General features: G+C 37.7%; 1 protein-coding gene across 1 annotated transcript; it reads right to left on the bottom strand.

Moving 5' to 3' along the window:
• Positions 1–10,750: 10,750 nt before the first annotated feature.
• LOC114274342 (blue copper protein) lies at positions 10,751–12,569 on the bottom strand. The gene is made up of 2 exons (XM_028216251.2): positions 11,622–12,569; positions 10,751–11,287 (listed from the first exon to the last, which is right to left on the bottom strand). The coding sequence occupies exons 1-2, from the start codon at positions 11,785–11,787 to the stop codon at positions 10,899–10,901; spliced, it is 555 nt and encodes a 184-aa protein (XP_028072052.2). The 5' UTR covers positions 11,788–12,569; the 3' UTR covers positions 10,751–10,898.
• Positions 12,570–13,481: the final 912 nt, after the last annotated feature.

Here is a 13,481-nt window from a genome sequence, read left to right as displayed (position 1 = left end):
CCTTTTTCTCGGTGGTCGATCATTTGAATTGGAGGAATTGATGGTGGACGCGATTGGGCATCAGAGTTTATCGATTGTAGAGAAGGGATCAGGGGCTCAGGAGGGCTATAGTTTTGATTGGCTTTGAAATATGTTGGATTGTGGAAAAACTGCAGGTGGCCTCGTCGGCTCCAGGGGCTTTCAGACTTTTGGGTCGACTTACTGGGGGCAGTCGCAGTGTAGTAATTTGGGTTCGCGGAGAGGCAGACAGTGGATCTTCGTTCCAAATAGTGGTGGCAGTGGGGAAGCGAAGGGATCAAATTTTTGTCCCGGTGTCAGATTTCAGAGATGGGTGAGAGGATATGGCTCTAGTAGTCGACGGTTTCGAGTTTGGGAATGGTTGGATGAGATGTCATGGTGGAAGGCAGGGACAAGCGTTGTCTACATCTAGGCCAAGGGTAGTGGCAAATTGTGGTGCGTCGAGCAGGGTCACGGCGGTTCAGACGACGATGGAGGTAGAGTGGTTTCGAATTCTGGATCGATCACTGGTGGGCCATCTACGGGCGTTGGGTGGTAGAGGATTGAGCTTTGCGACCATGTCTAGTTGTGTTCGCCTTTGGTGGACGGATTCGAGGCAGGTAGAGGTGCGGCTGCTAGGAAATCAGGCATTTCTGTTTGTTTTGCCTACTAGATGCAACGAGGCTCTTATGCTTCGGCGGTGGACAGTTGATGGCTGTGATTTGGTGTTGGATTGGTTGACACCTTTGGCCCTTTACACCTTAAGGACGAAGCTGTTGCCGAAGAAGAGGGTTTGGATCTAACTAATGGGTTTGATGCTCTATCTTCGTAGGGAGGAGGTGTACCGTGTGATTGATGACCAGTGTGGCGGCTTCGTGGAGTCGGATGAGTCATCGGTGGATCTGGGTTCCCTTCGTCTATGTGTTAGGAGATCAGAGAACATGCCATCGGTTGTCTCTTTTTGGTGGGGTTCATGGTAGTATTCGGTGTCGGTATGAGTAGAGGTAGGACCGACGGTTGAACTTGTCGTGCCGTCAGTTGTGCAGGGAGCTAGCCATAGATCGAATCAGGACTGGCATGATTTACGGCGATTGGATTACAGAATCGCGAAGAGTGTGGGGGTGACGGAATATCTACGTAGATTTGGGGGCCAGATTGCATCTAGGGTTCCTTAGGGTTGGTTTATGCACCAAACCCAGATACAGATGGAAGTAGGCTCAAAAGAGGTTACTAAAAGGAGTTAGCTGGGCCTGGATAAGGCCCAAAAGGATTTGGGGGCCTTAGCGGGTCAGCCTACAGTTATGACTAAACCAGCTGTGGGCCTGTCTTATGTGGAGTTCAGTGTGGGCCACCAACGGCATGGATTCAGTCCAGGAGGGAGTGAATTAGCCCATTCTGTGCCAGTACAACTTAACCCAAAACTCAATCGGGTTTTCGCTTCACTCTACGGCAGGTTTGAGCCTTGTCGGACTAGTAGCGTTGTTGGAGGATGCGTATGCGCCGGAGGGGGAAGTTGTTGATCGTTTAGTGGGCCCCCAGCTACTATTTGAGTGTGCCGATGCTGATTCTCAGTTGTGTTGTGATAGTGTTGTGGCAGAGAAACAACCCCAGGCGGCGCTGGAATGTCTGGTTAGGTGACAAACGATGGGGATTGAGGATATGAATTGGCAATGGTGGTTTGACCTGAAGTGGTAAGTAATGGGAAAGCGGTAGGGGGTGTTGTAATTGAGGAGGATGATTACAAACTACCTGCAGACTTTCAGGGAGATGGGATTTCGAGCTCGGAGGAGGTGTTAAAATGGGTCATTTCCCGCATTGAGGAGGTTAGTAAATTTCTGGGTGTTTCTTTTGAAAGGCACGAGGACGAGGCACTTAAGTTGTTTACTGCAATTGAGTCATCCTGGACAGGGGATGCAAGGGGCACAAAGGATGCACAAGTGGTTGGCCAAAAGGATAAAGGGGTCCGGGAGCTAAGGCGTCTAGAATGTTCTATCAATTATGATCGACGCATGTAGGGAGAGGCGAGTAGACTGGGGAAAAGGCGTGAGGGTCCACTTCTGTTGCCATGCAATTGAAAATTTTGTCTTGGAATGTGCGGGGTTTGAATAAGAAAGGTAAACGGCTAGTGGTTAAGTCTGTGTTGAAGAGTGCTAAGGTGGATGTGGTGTATCTGCAAGAAATTAAAATGGAGGTGGTTGGGGCGGAGATTCTCCGGGACCCATAGGGTGGGAGGCATGTGGAGTGGGCTTTTCAGCTAGCAATAGGGGTGCCTGGTAGTGTTATTCTTTGTTGGAATAGTCGGGTGGTGGAGAATGAGGAGGAAGAAATAGGGGGTTTCTCTGTCTTGTTTGTTTCGGTGTATTGAGGATGATTTTTAGTGGGCTTTTACTGGGGTCTATGGTCCTGTTCGCGGGTCGGAGAGGCATGGTTTTTGGTAGGAATTACAAGATGTTGCGTTCTGCTGGGGGTTGCCTTGGTGTGTAAGGGGAGACTTTAATGTTGTGCGGAGTCCGGAGGAGAAATCGATGGGAAGTCAGGTACAGGAGGCCATGAAGGGTTTTTCTTCCTTTATTGATGAGATAGCGCTAATGGACTTGCCTTTGCAAGGGGAAGGCTATACTTGGTATGGCAGTAGGGCTATCTCTCAGATTGATAGATTCCTAGTTTCTGGAGATTTGGAGGAGCACTTTTCTTGGATGTTTCAATTGCGGTTGCTTCATTCGATTTCTGATCATTGGCCACTTTTGTTGGATAGTGGGGCCGTTCGGCGGGGGTCGTTGCCATTTCGTTTTGAGAATATGTGGTTACAAGCAGAGGGTTTTTTGGAAAGAGTGGGGGCTTGGTGGAGGCAGTATCTTAGGGAAGGGACGCCAAGTCGTAGATTGTCTCAGAAATTGAAACTTCTTAAGGCTGATATGAAGAGGTGGAATGTAGAGGTGGAATGTAGAGGTTTTCGGTCATGTGGGGGCTCAAAAAGTGAATATTTTGTTAGTTCTGCAAGGATTGGATGAGAAGGAAGCTGATGAGGGCCTTGTTGAGGAGGATGTGGTTTGTAGGGTTGCGGCTCGAGAGGATTATGTGAGGGTGGCTTGATTGGAGGAGATTAGTTTCCAGCAAAAATCTAGGTGCTTGTGACTGAAAGATGGGGATTGAAATACGAGATTCTTCCACTGTGTGGCGAATACTCACCAGCGTGTGAATCAAATAGGGAAGATTGGGGTAAATGGAGTGGTGCTCTTGTCTGAAGAGGGCATTAAGGAAGGTATTGTAGGGTTCTATCAGTATCTTTTTCGTATTGAGGGAGAGGGTTGGAGGCAGCGGCTGGATGGGGTTGTCTTTGATTATATTATTGAGGAGGACGAATTATTGTTGGAGAGACCATTTTCCGCGGAGGAGGTTTTGGGGGTATTGAGGAGTATGCTTGGAGACAAGGCGCCAGGACTGGATGGTTTTTTCATTGGTTTTCTTCAGCATTGTTGGAGGGTGGTAAAAAGGAAGGTGTTGGCTATGTTTGACCAGTTTTATCAGACGGGTCAGTTTGAGAGATGTTTAAATGCTACTTTTATAGCTTTAATCCCCAAGAAGGGCGGTGCAGAGGATATCCGTGATTTTTGACCCATTAGTCTTCTGGGTAGTGTTTATAAGTTATTGGCCAAGGTTCTGGCTAATCATCTTCAGGGTGTGTTAGAGGGGGTGGTTTCAGAATCACAAAATGCTTTTGTGGGTGGGCGGTAGATTTTGGATGCTGTTCTTATAGAAAATGAGTATGTGGATTCGCAGCTTCGGCAAGGTGAGGAGGGGATTATTTGTAAATTGGATGTTGAGAAGGCCAATAATAATGTGAATTGGCAGTTTTTGATGTATGTGCTGGAAAGGATGGGCTTTGGGGAGCGGTGGAGGAGATGGATCTATTTCTATATTTCTATTGTTCGGATGTCTATTTTGGTAAATGGGAGTCCATTGGGTTTTTTTCCTACTTGGCGAGGGTTACGGCAAGGGGATCTTTTGTCTCCACTTTTATTCACTCTGGTTATGGAGGTGTTGAGCCGGTTGCTTCTTAGGGCTGTTCATGGTGGTTTGTTGTCGAGTTTGGAGGTAGGGGTGACGTCTGATCCTCTGGTGGCATCTTATCTCTTCTATACGGATGATGCTTTGATTTTTTGTGTTGCGGATACTGTTCAAATAGGTCATTTGCGATGTGTATTGCTCTGTTTTGAGGCAGTCTTTGGGCTTCGGGTTAATTTGTTCAAACTAGAATTGATTCTGGTGGGCGAGATGGTGTGCCTTTCGGTGTTAGCAGCTATTTTGGGCTGTAAGGTGGCCACCTTACCAGTTTCTTATTTGGGTCTTCCTTTGGGGTCTACCTTTAAGGAGTCAAGGGTGTGGTATGAGGTGGGTGATGGATAGGGTGCAACAACGGTTGGTAGGATAGAAGCATCAGTACTTGTCCAAAGGGGGGTAGATTACTTCGATTAAGAGTGTTTTGTCTAGTATCCCGATGTATTTCATGTCTGTCCATGTGATTCCTGTGGCGGTAGCGAAGAGGTTGAAGAAGCTTCAGCGGGATTTCTTGTGGGTTGGGGGAGGGGGAGGTGGTCATTACCATTTGGTGGATTGGGAGCGAGTTTGTGTCCCGAAGGACAAGGGGTTTGGGTGTTCGTCGATTGGAGGTTTTTAATTGGGTTTTATTGGGAAAGTGATTGTGGCGTTTTGTGCAGGAAAGGGACCACTTCTGGCAGAGGGTGATTTTGGCTAAGTATGGGGCGACGATGGGGTGTTAGTGTTCAAGTCGGGTGGTTCACACCCATGGTCGTGGGTTGTGGAAGGGGATATGGTTGGGGAGAGGGGATTTTTGGGAGAGAGTTCAGTTCTAAGTGGGGATGGGGGATAGGGTTCGTTTTTGGTTGGATTGGTGGTGTGGCGGGAAGTCAGTGGTTGTTAGATTTCCGTTGATTTATATTATTGCCATTGATGAGGAGGAGATTGTTGCTTCAGTGAGAAGGAGACATGGGCTATCAGTTGTTTGGAAGGTTCGTCTTCGCCGGGATGTGCAAGATTGGGAGGTAGACCAATTGGTGGACCTTTTGGGCTTTTTATATGGGTTGTCGCAAGGGGGGGATGGGGTGGATTATGTAGTATGAGATGTTCAGCGGTCTAAAGGTGCATTCTCAATGGCTTCATTTTATGGGGTGCTTGTAGGGGATGATGTTGATGTGTTTCCTTGGCAGTGTGTTTAGGGGACGGGTTCTCCAACGAAGGTGGCTTTTTTTGTTTGGACAGCTGCTTTGGCTCATATTCTTATTATTGATAACTTGATTCGGCGTCGGCATGTGTTGGTCAGTTGGTGTTGCATGTGCTGTAGAGATACAGAGATAGTGGATCACTTACTTCTTCATTGCCCTGTTGCTTCTCGGCTTTGGAATTTTGTGGTTGCTCTGTTTGGCATGGTGTGGATGCAACTGGTTTCTGTGTTGGGTGTATTACAGAGTTGGGGTGGGGCTAGGGTGGGGAAGAGGCGTCGCAAGGCCTGGGTGTTATCTTCCCATTGTTTGCTCTGGTTGGCTTGGTTGGAAAGGAATGGCCGTGTGTTTCAAGATAAATGTCATTCCGTTTCATGGTTGGAAAGTAGATTACTGATGGCAGTGCATAGTTGGATTAAGGGTATAGTTGATCTAAATGTTTTGGTTTTTGTTGATTTTGTAGAAGATTTGATTGGTTAGTTTTTTCTAGTGTTTGGTGGGCCTTTCTTGTGTATTTTTCGCATTGTCTTGATACTTTTTAATAAAGTTTACTTATTTATCAAAAAATAAGATAAACTGTTCAAATTATAAAAGTGTGGTCCGAAATGAGCCCAACGAAGGCCATAGAAATATGCTCGACCCAAAGCAAGTACTCCTCCCATAGTTAGAAAAAAATAATGAATAAAATGTATATTTTCTATTTCAACTAGCCACTTTGCATTCCATTCAAAAAAAAAAAAAAAAAAAAAAAGGTAAATATCACTGACACCCCCCTGAGATTTATATTTATTACAGTTTCTCCCCTCACCTTTTGGAAATTATATCTTCTCCCCTCAGGTTTAAAGTTTCATTACAAATTCCTCCCTTCAGAAATTTAATTTTTTTAAATACCAATTTTGCCCTCATTAGGTAAATTACATTGACAGCCCTCAAATTTTAAAAATTACAATCCTCTCCCTAAGGTTTAAAGTAGCATTATCAATTGCCCCTTTGGTTAGTATTAGTTGGAAAAAAAATTAATCGGGAAAAAAAAATTATTTGAAAAAAAAATCTGTTAGTGAAGTTTTTAAATTTCTGTTTAAAAACCAACGTAAACTCGTTTTTTGAATTTACATTTTTTTCTCAAATTTACAAACTGAGACAACCTTTTACAAATCAAAAAAAATTATCAAACAAGTTTTTATGACAGTTTTTAAAATTTTTGTAAATACAAATTGAAAACTGAAAACGAAATGGTTACCAAACAGGCTTGATGGTAAAAATATCGTAAAATTAACAAATAATTAAATAAGTTACCAACGTAAGAAATGACTTATTAAAAGATTCTTAGGCTATATATGATTTGATTTTTAGATTTTTTTTTAAAATTAAAAATTAATTTGGTTAAGAAATAAAAAATAAAAAATAATTATCAAACCATACATAGCCTAAATTCTTAGGCTATGTACCACCAAACACATAATATTTTTTACTTTTTTATTTTTTATTTCTTAACCAAATTAATTTTTAATTTTTTTTTAAAAAATTAAACCATACATAACCTAAGAATCTTTTGATAAGTCATTTCTTAGGTTGGTAACTTATTTAATTATTTGTTAATTTTACGACATTTTTACCATCAAGCCTGTTTGGTAACCATTTCGTTTTCAATTTTCAATTTATATTTACCAAAATAAAAAAAAAATTTGTCATAAAAACTTGTTTGATAATTTTTTGGTTTATAAAAGGTTGTCTCGGTTTGTAAATTTGAGAAAAAAACGTAAATTCAAAAAATGAGCTTACGTTAGTTTTTAAATAGAAATTTAAAAACTTTACTAACAATTTTTTTTTTCAATTAATTTTTTTTTTCAAATAATTTTTTTTCCAATCAATTTTTTTTTTTCAATGAATTTTTTTTCCAACTAATACTAACCAAGGAAGCAATTGGTAATGCTACTTTAAACCTTAGGGAGGGGATTCTAATTTCTAAAATGTGAGAGGTGTCAATGTAATTTACCCAATGAGGGCAAAATTAGTATTTAAAAAAATTAAATTGCTGAAGGGGGGAATCTGTAATGAAACTTTAAACCTCAGGGGGAGAGATGTAATTTTCAAAAGGTGAAGGAAAAATTATAATAAATATAAACCTTAGGGGGCATCTGTGTAATTTATCCAAAAAAAAAAAAAAAACCTAGCCACTTTTCATATGCTCTATAACAGTACACTTTATTTCAGTTATTAATATTTTGTCATTCTTTCTTTAAATTTAAATTATAAACTTTTGTTCAAATGTGCCTCTATTATTATAAGGTTGTTGCAATAGGTTTTTTTTTTTTTTTAATAATTAATTAGCCAAATTAGTTAAAAATATAAGATAACTAGGCTTCCAAAGACGGTCCAGGTTAAATTGGACCCATATCTATAAAATAAAGGAAAATATTAAGAACAGTCTTAAGAACCATTATTAGTATTGAAAAAGTGCGTGTTGAATTGTAAAACTATTTTGGAATATATGAAAAATATAGGGGGAATTACTATCCATTAGAGAGAAGAAAAAAAATTATAAACACATTAGGAGTGCAAGTGATTCTATAGTAGGTTGCAAGTGAAAATTTGTAGTAGTGCAAGTCTCACTTGCACCCTTCCATGAGACTTGCATCCCTTCATTCTGTAATTTTTTTTCTTTTGCTCCACCGGGTAATAATTCCTTCAAAAATATATTGAGATTATATTTTTTTTAAACTTTTGTGATGCTTATTAACCGCCCTTAAAATTGTCATTATTACTAGAACCCTAGAGTGAAACATGAATAAACGTAGTCACTTACAAATTGTTAATGTATATGTGATATTTCTAGATATACTAGATATTGATTTCCTAGATATATTTACGAATAGTCATAATTAGGTTTCTTATAAAATACCCTTTCTCATAGTTAGATTTCTAGTAAGATACTATTTTTCAGTCTATATATACAGGCTTTCTATTATATAGAATTAATTAATACATTGAATACAATATATATTATTTTCTCGCTCTCTACTATTCTAACACAAACCATACACATCAATTAAAATCAAGTACAACACATTAAAGTCAAATTTAAGGTTTTTTTTTTTTGGATAGTGAATTTGTCTCCACAAGAATTTAGCTTGACGATGTGCTTCGTCTCGGTCTTTCCTGCAAGAAAAATCCCAAAGTTAGAGGCCTTTTAGACTTATATTGATCAAGAGACCTTCCGACGATTAAGTCAAATCTAAGATTAAATATAATTAAATTGAATGGACAAGTACCTTGTCAAAAGTTATTTTGTATAGGTCGGTTAGATTGTACTAATTTGAACTGATCATGGTAATTGTCTCCTTTTGATTCTTTTTATAGCCGAACGAGCTTCGTTCTCAAGTATTGGGATGACATCACCTTTTGGGGCCTGTTTGGGTCTAAGTCGCCTTGGCCAATTTTTTATCTTCCACAAATTCCTTTACCAATGGTAACCTGGTTATCATTAATATGTGTTTGGTTGAGGGATTTGAGAAGAGATTTGGAAAGGGAAATAAAAAAGATAGGTGAAATGTGAAAAAAAAAATACATATATTTCACATAGTTTCACACACCTTTTCCCTTTCCCTTTCCATTTCCAAATCTATTCCCAAATCTCCCAACCAAACACAGCATAAAAGCAAAGTAAGGTATCTAAAAGTTCTACTCAAAAAATATATTTAAGTTGTGGTTAGATCGTAAATTTATGTAAGAATTAAAAAAAATAAATAAAAGATTTAATTTATATTTCGTTTACATTACTCTCACATTTTATTTTATTTTATTTTTTAATCCAAATCCATAACATAAACATAACTTTAAAAAAACCATTGCTTGGATTTAAATGAGAGTTTTCATTGTACAACAATTAAATTTAACAGCATGGCTACATATACATAATTTGCTTTGCTTGAATGCACAAAGTTAAAAATAATTTGTGCGAATGAATCATTGATCTAAATTTAAAATGCAGATCAATTTTCTAATAAATTTTTAGATAACGTTTTTAGATTCTTGACTTTTGTATCATTGAACTTAAAACAATGAATGATGAGGTGCCACTTTATCCCTTCATTCTAAGCAAAAAAGAAAAAAAAAAAAAAAGAAAAAGGAAAAAACAAACTATTTTTAGCTTAATTTTATATTTTCTAAAATTATAATTTTTAAAAATTTTCTTTTCATCTCGTCAAGTAGAATCTAAAAATTTACTCCTTTTTTTTTTAATTTTATGTTTTTACTAAAAATAAAAATATACCAATAAAACAACCACAAAAAAGCAAACCTAAACACCAAGTAACTTCAAATTTAGAGTACCAGTGAGTCCCACAATATGCTAGAAATACTTAAAAATGCGTGGACTAGATGATGGTGGATCCCTTCTTATAGAGTAGGTTAAATTTGACTGGTAATCGATCACTTCGGAGTCAGGATCCGCGGATGCTGTGATGCCCATGAAACATCCTCTTTTTTGTTTATAAAAAAAAAAAAAAAAAAAAATCTAAATCCTTCTTAACTTTCACTCTAGCTATTGGACTAGACGATGGTGGATCCCTTCTTATAGATTAGGTTAAATTTATCTGGTAACCGATTACTTCGGAGTTAGGGTCTGCGGATGCTGTGATGCCCACGAAACATCATCTTTTTTTTTTGAAAAAAAAAATAAAAAACACCACACCCTTCTTAACTTTGACGCTAGCTATGGTTCCTATGTGCCTAAGTAATTTTTTTTTCTTTTTCCTATGTGGCCTAAGTAATTTTTTTTTTTTTTTTGGCCATACGAAAGGATGTTATGAATTAATAAATTAAATTATAACAAAAAAATCGTAGTGACTTTATTCACTCAAATTCTAAATTTCTGACATTGTCTTAAGACAACTATATAAACCACTTGCCTAGCTGCTTACTTAGAGAGCCAGAAAATTGGGCTTCACCCGCACTGCATAACATCCAATCAAGGCTGATTTTCATCCAAGTTAATCATCCTTGTTTCCCGGGAAAAAAAAAAGAAAAAGAAAAAAAAAGCGGGGTATGAGCCCAAATCATGAATCATAATCATTCATTTTATCCTACATGATTGTCTGTCTCTATTTGAAAAAAGAAAAAAAAAAAAAAATACAATCATTGGAAATTCACATATAATTAAATAAATATGATTATTTTGGATCAAAAGGACAGAATTTGAGAAATGGGTCTATAATTTTGCCTAAATGTCATATGAATAAGATTGAATTTGATATATTGCTTCCGTTTGGGAAGTGAGTTGGCTTTTTGACTTTTTGGTTTTTTTGACTATTTTAGCCTGAGCTAAAAAGCTTGGTTTGGGAAGAGTTTTTTGACTTTTTTGAATTTTTTTGTGAGAGAGGAGTGTAATGATTATGTGTTGGATGTAATGTTTTGTTTGTTGTGGTTAAAATAGTTTATTTGTCTTTTGTGGCTAAAATAGCCTCAAACCTCCTTGCCAAACGGAGCCAATCCATATGAAATTGTAAGATGAATTTAGGTCACATATTAATATTTTTGAATAAATTTAAGATAATAATCCCAGACAACTTAATCTTGACAAGATGCATGAAAATCTCAATGAGAGAGAGAGAGAGAGAGCACTGCCTCTATCCTGGCAGTATGCGTACACCCTTGACAAAATCATGAAACAACAAACTTAAACAATTCAACCAAAGTGATCAGAATAGCTACAAAATGAGAGAGAGTTCCAGATGAAGATGTTTCCGAAACAGTGCCAAATGGCGGGGAAAAATACGTGGTTGGCGGTGCAGCGGTGGTACTAGTGGTGGTGGTGTTGCCGGGTGATGGTGCTGCGGCGGTGGTGGCTCCTCCAGTGACATTGACAGTTAACTTCATGCCAGAGGCACAGTGGCCAATCACACCACAGATGTAGAATTGAGTCCCAACAGCATTGAGAGCAATGGTGGTGGACCCACTGTTGTATGTTCTGATCGAATTTCCTAAAGTGCAAGTGTTGTAGTCACTTTCACTCACTTCATCCACTGTGTGCCCACTTCCATAATTAAACACTACATACAGAAGATGATTCAATCATCACATTAGGGCTTTGAGGATCAATAAACACTTCATAATTATGTGATGTAACTATACTAAATTGAGAATCGAGTCACAAGCAAATTTTATAATTGAAAAGTCTAATTTTAAAGTTGAATAGGGTAAAGTAATATTTAATGATTGTCAAGAAGGGGTAAGTGTAATTAACCAATTTTCAAAATCATTGGTTATGAAAAAGAACATATCTTCTGATATTTAAAATCATGTTGAGTTGTTATTGTGTTTGTTCAAGAAAGTAATAATAGTGTTTAGACAGAAATGAGTTAATAGAGAGAGCTAAGAACTCACCAAGGCTGTCACCAACCATGAAGGTCTTCCCACTTGTCCAGTTGGTGTAATCAACACCCAAGGTCCAGCCACTCGAGTCACCGACAGTGAAGACTGTGGCCAAACAAGGCACTGTTGAGCACAAGACTAAGAGCAAACATACAACTCCGGCACCGGAACTTGCCATTGTGTGTATCTGTATATTAATTTTAGAGAGAGAGAGAGAGAGATGACAAAAGGGACGTGGGTGTACCTTATATAGGGGTATAAAGGGGATTGAGTAAGTAATTATTTGGCTATATATATATACTAATTATTAATCCAATAAAGTGCAAGGTTGTAAAGGAACTCGTCAATTACCTGGAGGATGACTTGAGTCGGACTCTATACCTAATGCTTCCAATTAAAATGGGTGCTGATGATTCTTTTGGTTTTCTTTATTTTTAATTTCACTTTGAACGCTGTTGAAAAAGGATTTATCCTATAGTAATTATAATACTTTAGAAACTTGTATAGGTAATGCATGTACGATGCTTGTAAAATAAGCTTTCAGAATGGTATTTTGTAGGGGGTAATTCTAATTGAAGGCCACATATATCCTCTCATTACACGCCATTTCTCAATTTATAATACAAACAATTTAATTTTTTTATTTAATTTTTTGATATTCTTCTCTATTCACACCACCAATTTCCTATAATATTCTTACCTTCAACATTTCTTTCCATTTTTTTAAACCTATCCCTAAACAACCACTCATTATTGTTATCTTTGGCATCAGTGCTGCTTCTTTTCATCTCTGTTGCTCTATCGCCACCTCTTTACTAGCTCCCCTACCTTTCTTGTTGCCTCCTCTTCAAATCCCAACACCACGGCACATCACTACCACCACTACCACCACAAACTAGGCACCTGAACCATCACAATGATCCTCCATCCAGTCTTTTCCCACCTCATATATAAGGTTTTCTAGAGAGAAAAATGAGAAGAGGAACGAAGAAGACAACAACCACCCGTACCTAGATCTAGGGTTTTCAAAGGAAAAGAAAAAAGAATGACGAGGGAGGGGCGCAGTCAAGGTTTTAAAAAGCGGCCGCAACCGTTACGTAACGGTTATGGTAGTTATCGCCACCCGTTACGGCCGCTTTTGCAGTGTGATTGAGATTCATAGGTATATCAGCCATAGCGGCAGCTATAGCGGTCGTAACGGTGCTGTAACGACCTGTTACGCACCGTTACATAACGGTTCCGAATTGCTTATTTCGGAAAAAAACACAAAAAAAAAAAAAGTTGAAAATGGGGGAAGAGAGATAGAGAGAGAAGAAGGAAGATGGAAGAACAAGAGATAGAGAGAGAGAAGAGGAAAGATGAAGAACATATTATTGATTTGTTAAAGTTGTAAGACCTATGCAATTCTATTCAGCTGATATCACTCAACTATTTTGTTTGTGTGTGTCTATCTATATATTGTTTAATAATAATAATAATAATAATAATAATAATAATAATAATAATAATAGGTGTGATCATTATCTATTTGGCTTGATCAATATATATATATATATATATATTTAAGATTTTATTTATTCTCTTATTTTTGTCATTATTTATCTTATATATAATAATTAGTGATTGATTTTTGTATAATATAAAGTCATTAATTATTAAAATAAAATGTAAAAAACTCAGTTTATAGTGATTTAAAAATATGAAATATATTGGATCAAACTTAAAAATTTATAAATATTGATCAATATTTTATTTTAAAACCCAATAAATATGATCATGGAAAAAAAATGTGCGTATGGATAATTTTTTTTTTTAAATTGTGCGAAAAATAAAAAATTCACGATTCCGGTTACCGCAACCGTTACTCTACGG

Source organism: Camellia sinensis, chromosome 6 (genome assembly GCF_055761805.1).
Source record: "Camellia sinensis isolate YWXY chromosome 6, ASM5576180v1, whole genome shotgun sequence".
NCBI lineage: Eukaryota > Viridiplantae > Streptophyta > Magnoliopsida > Ericales > Theaceae > Camellia > Camellia sinensis.
This window is presented reverse-complemented; position numbering and strand designations above follow the sequence as displayed.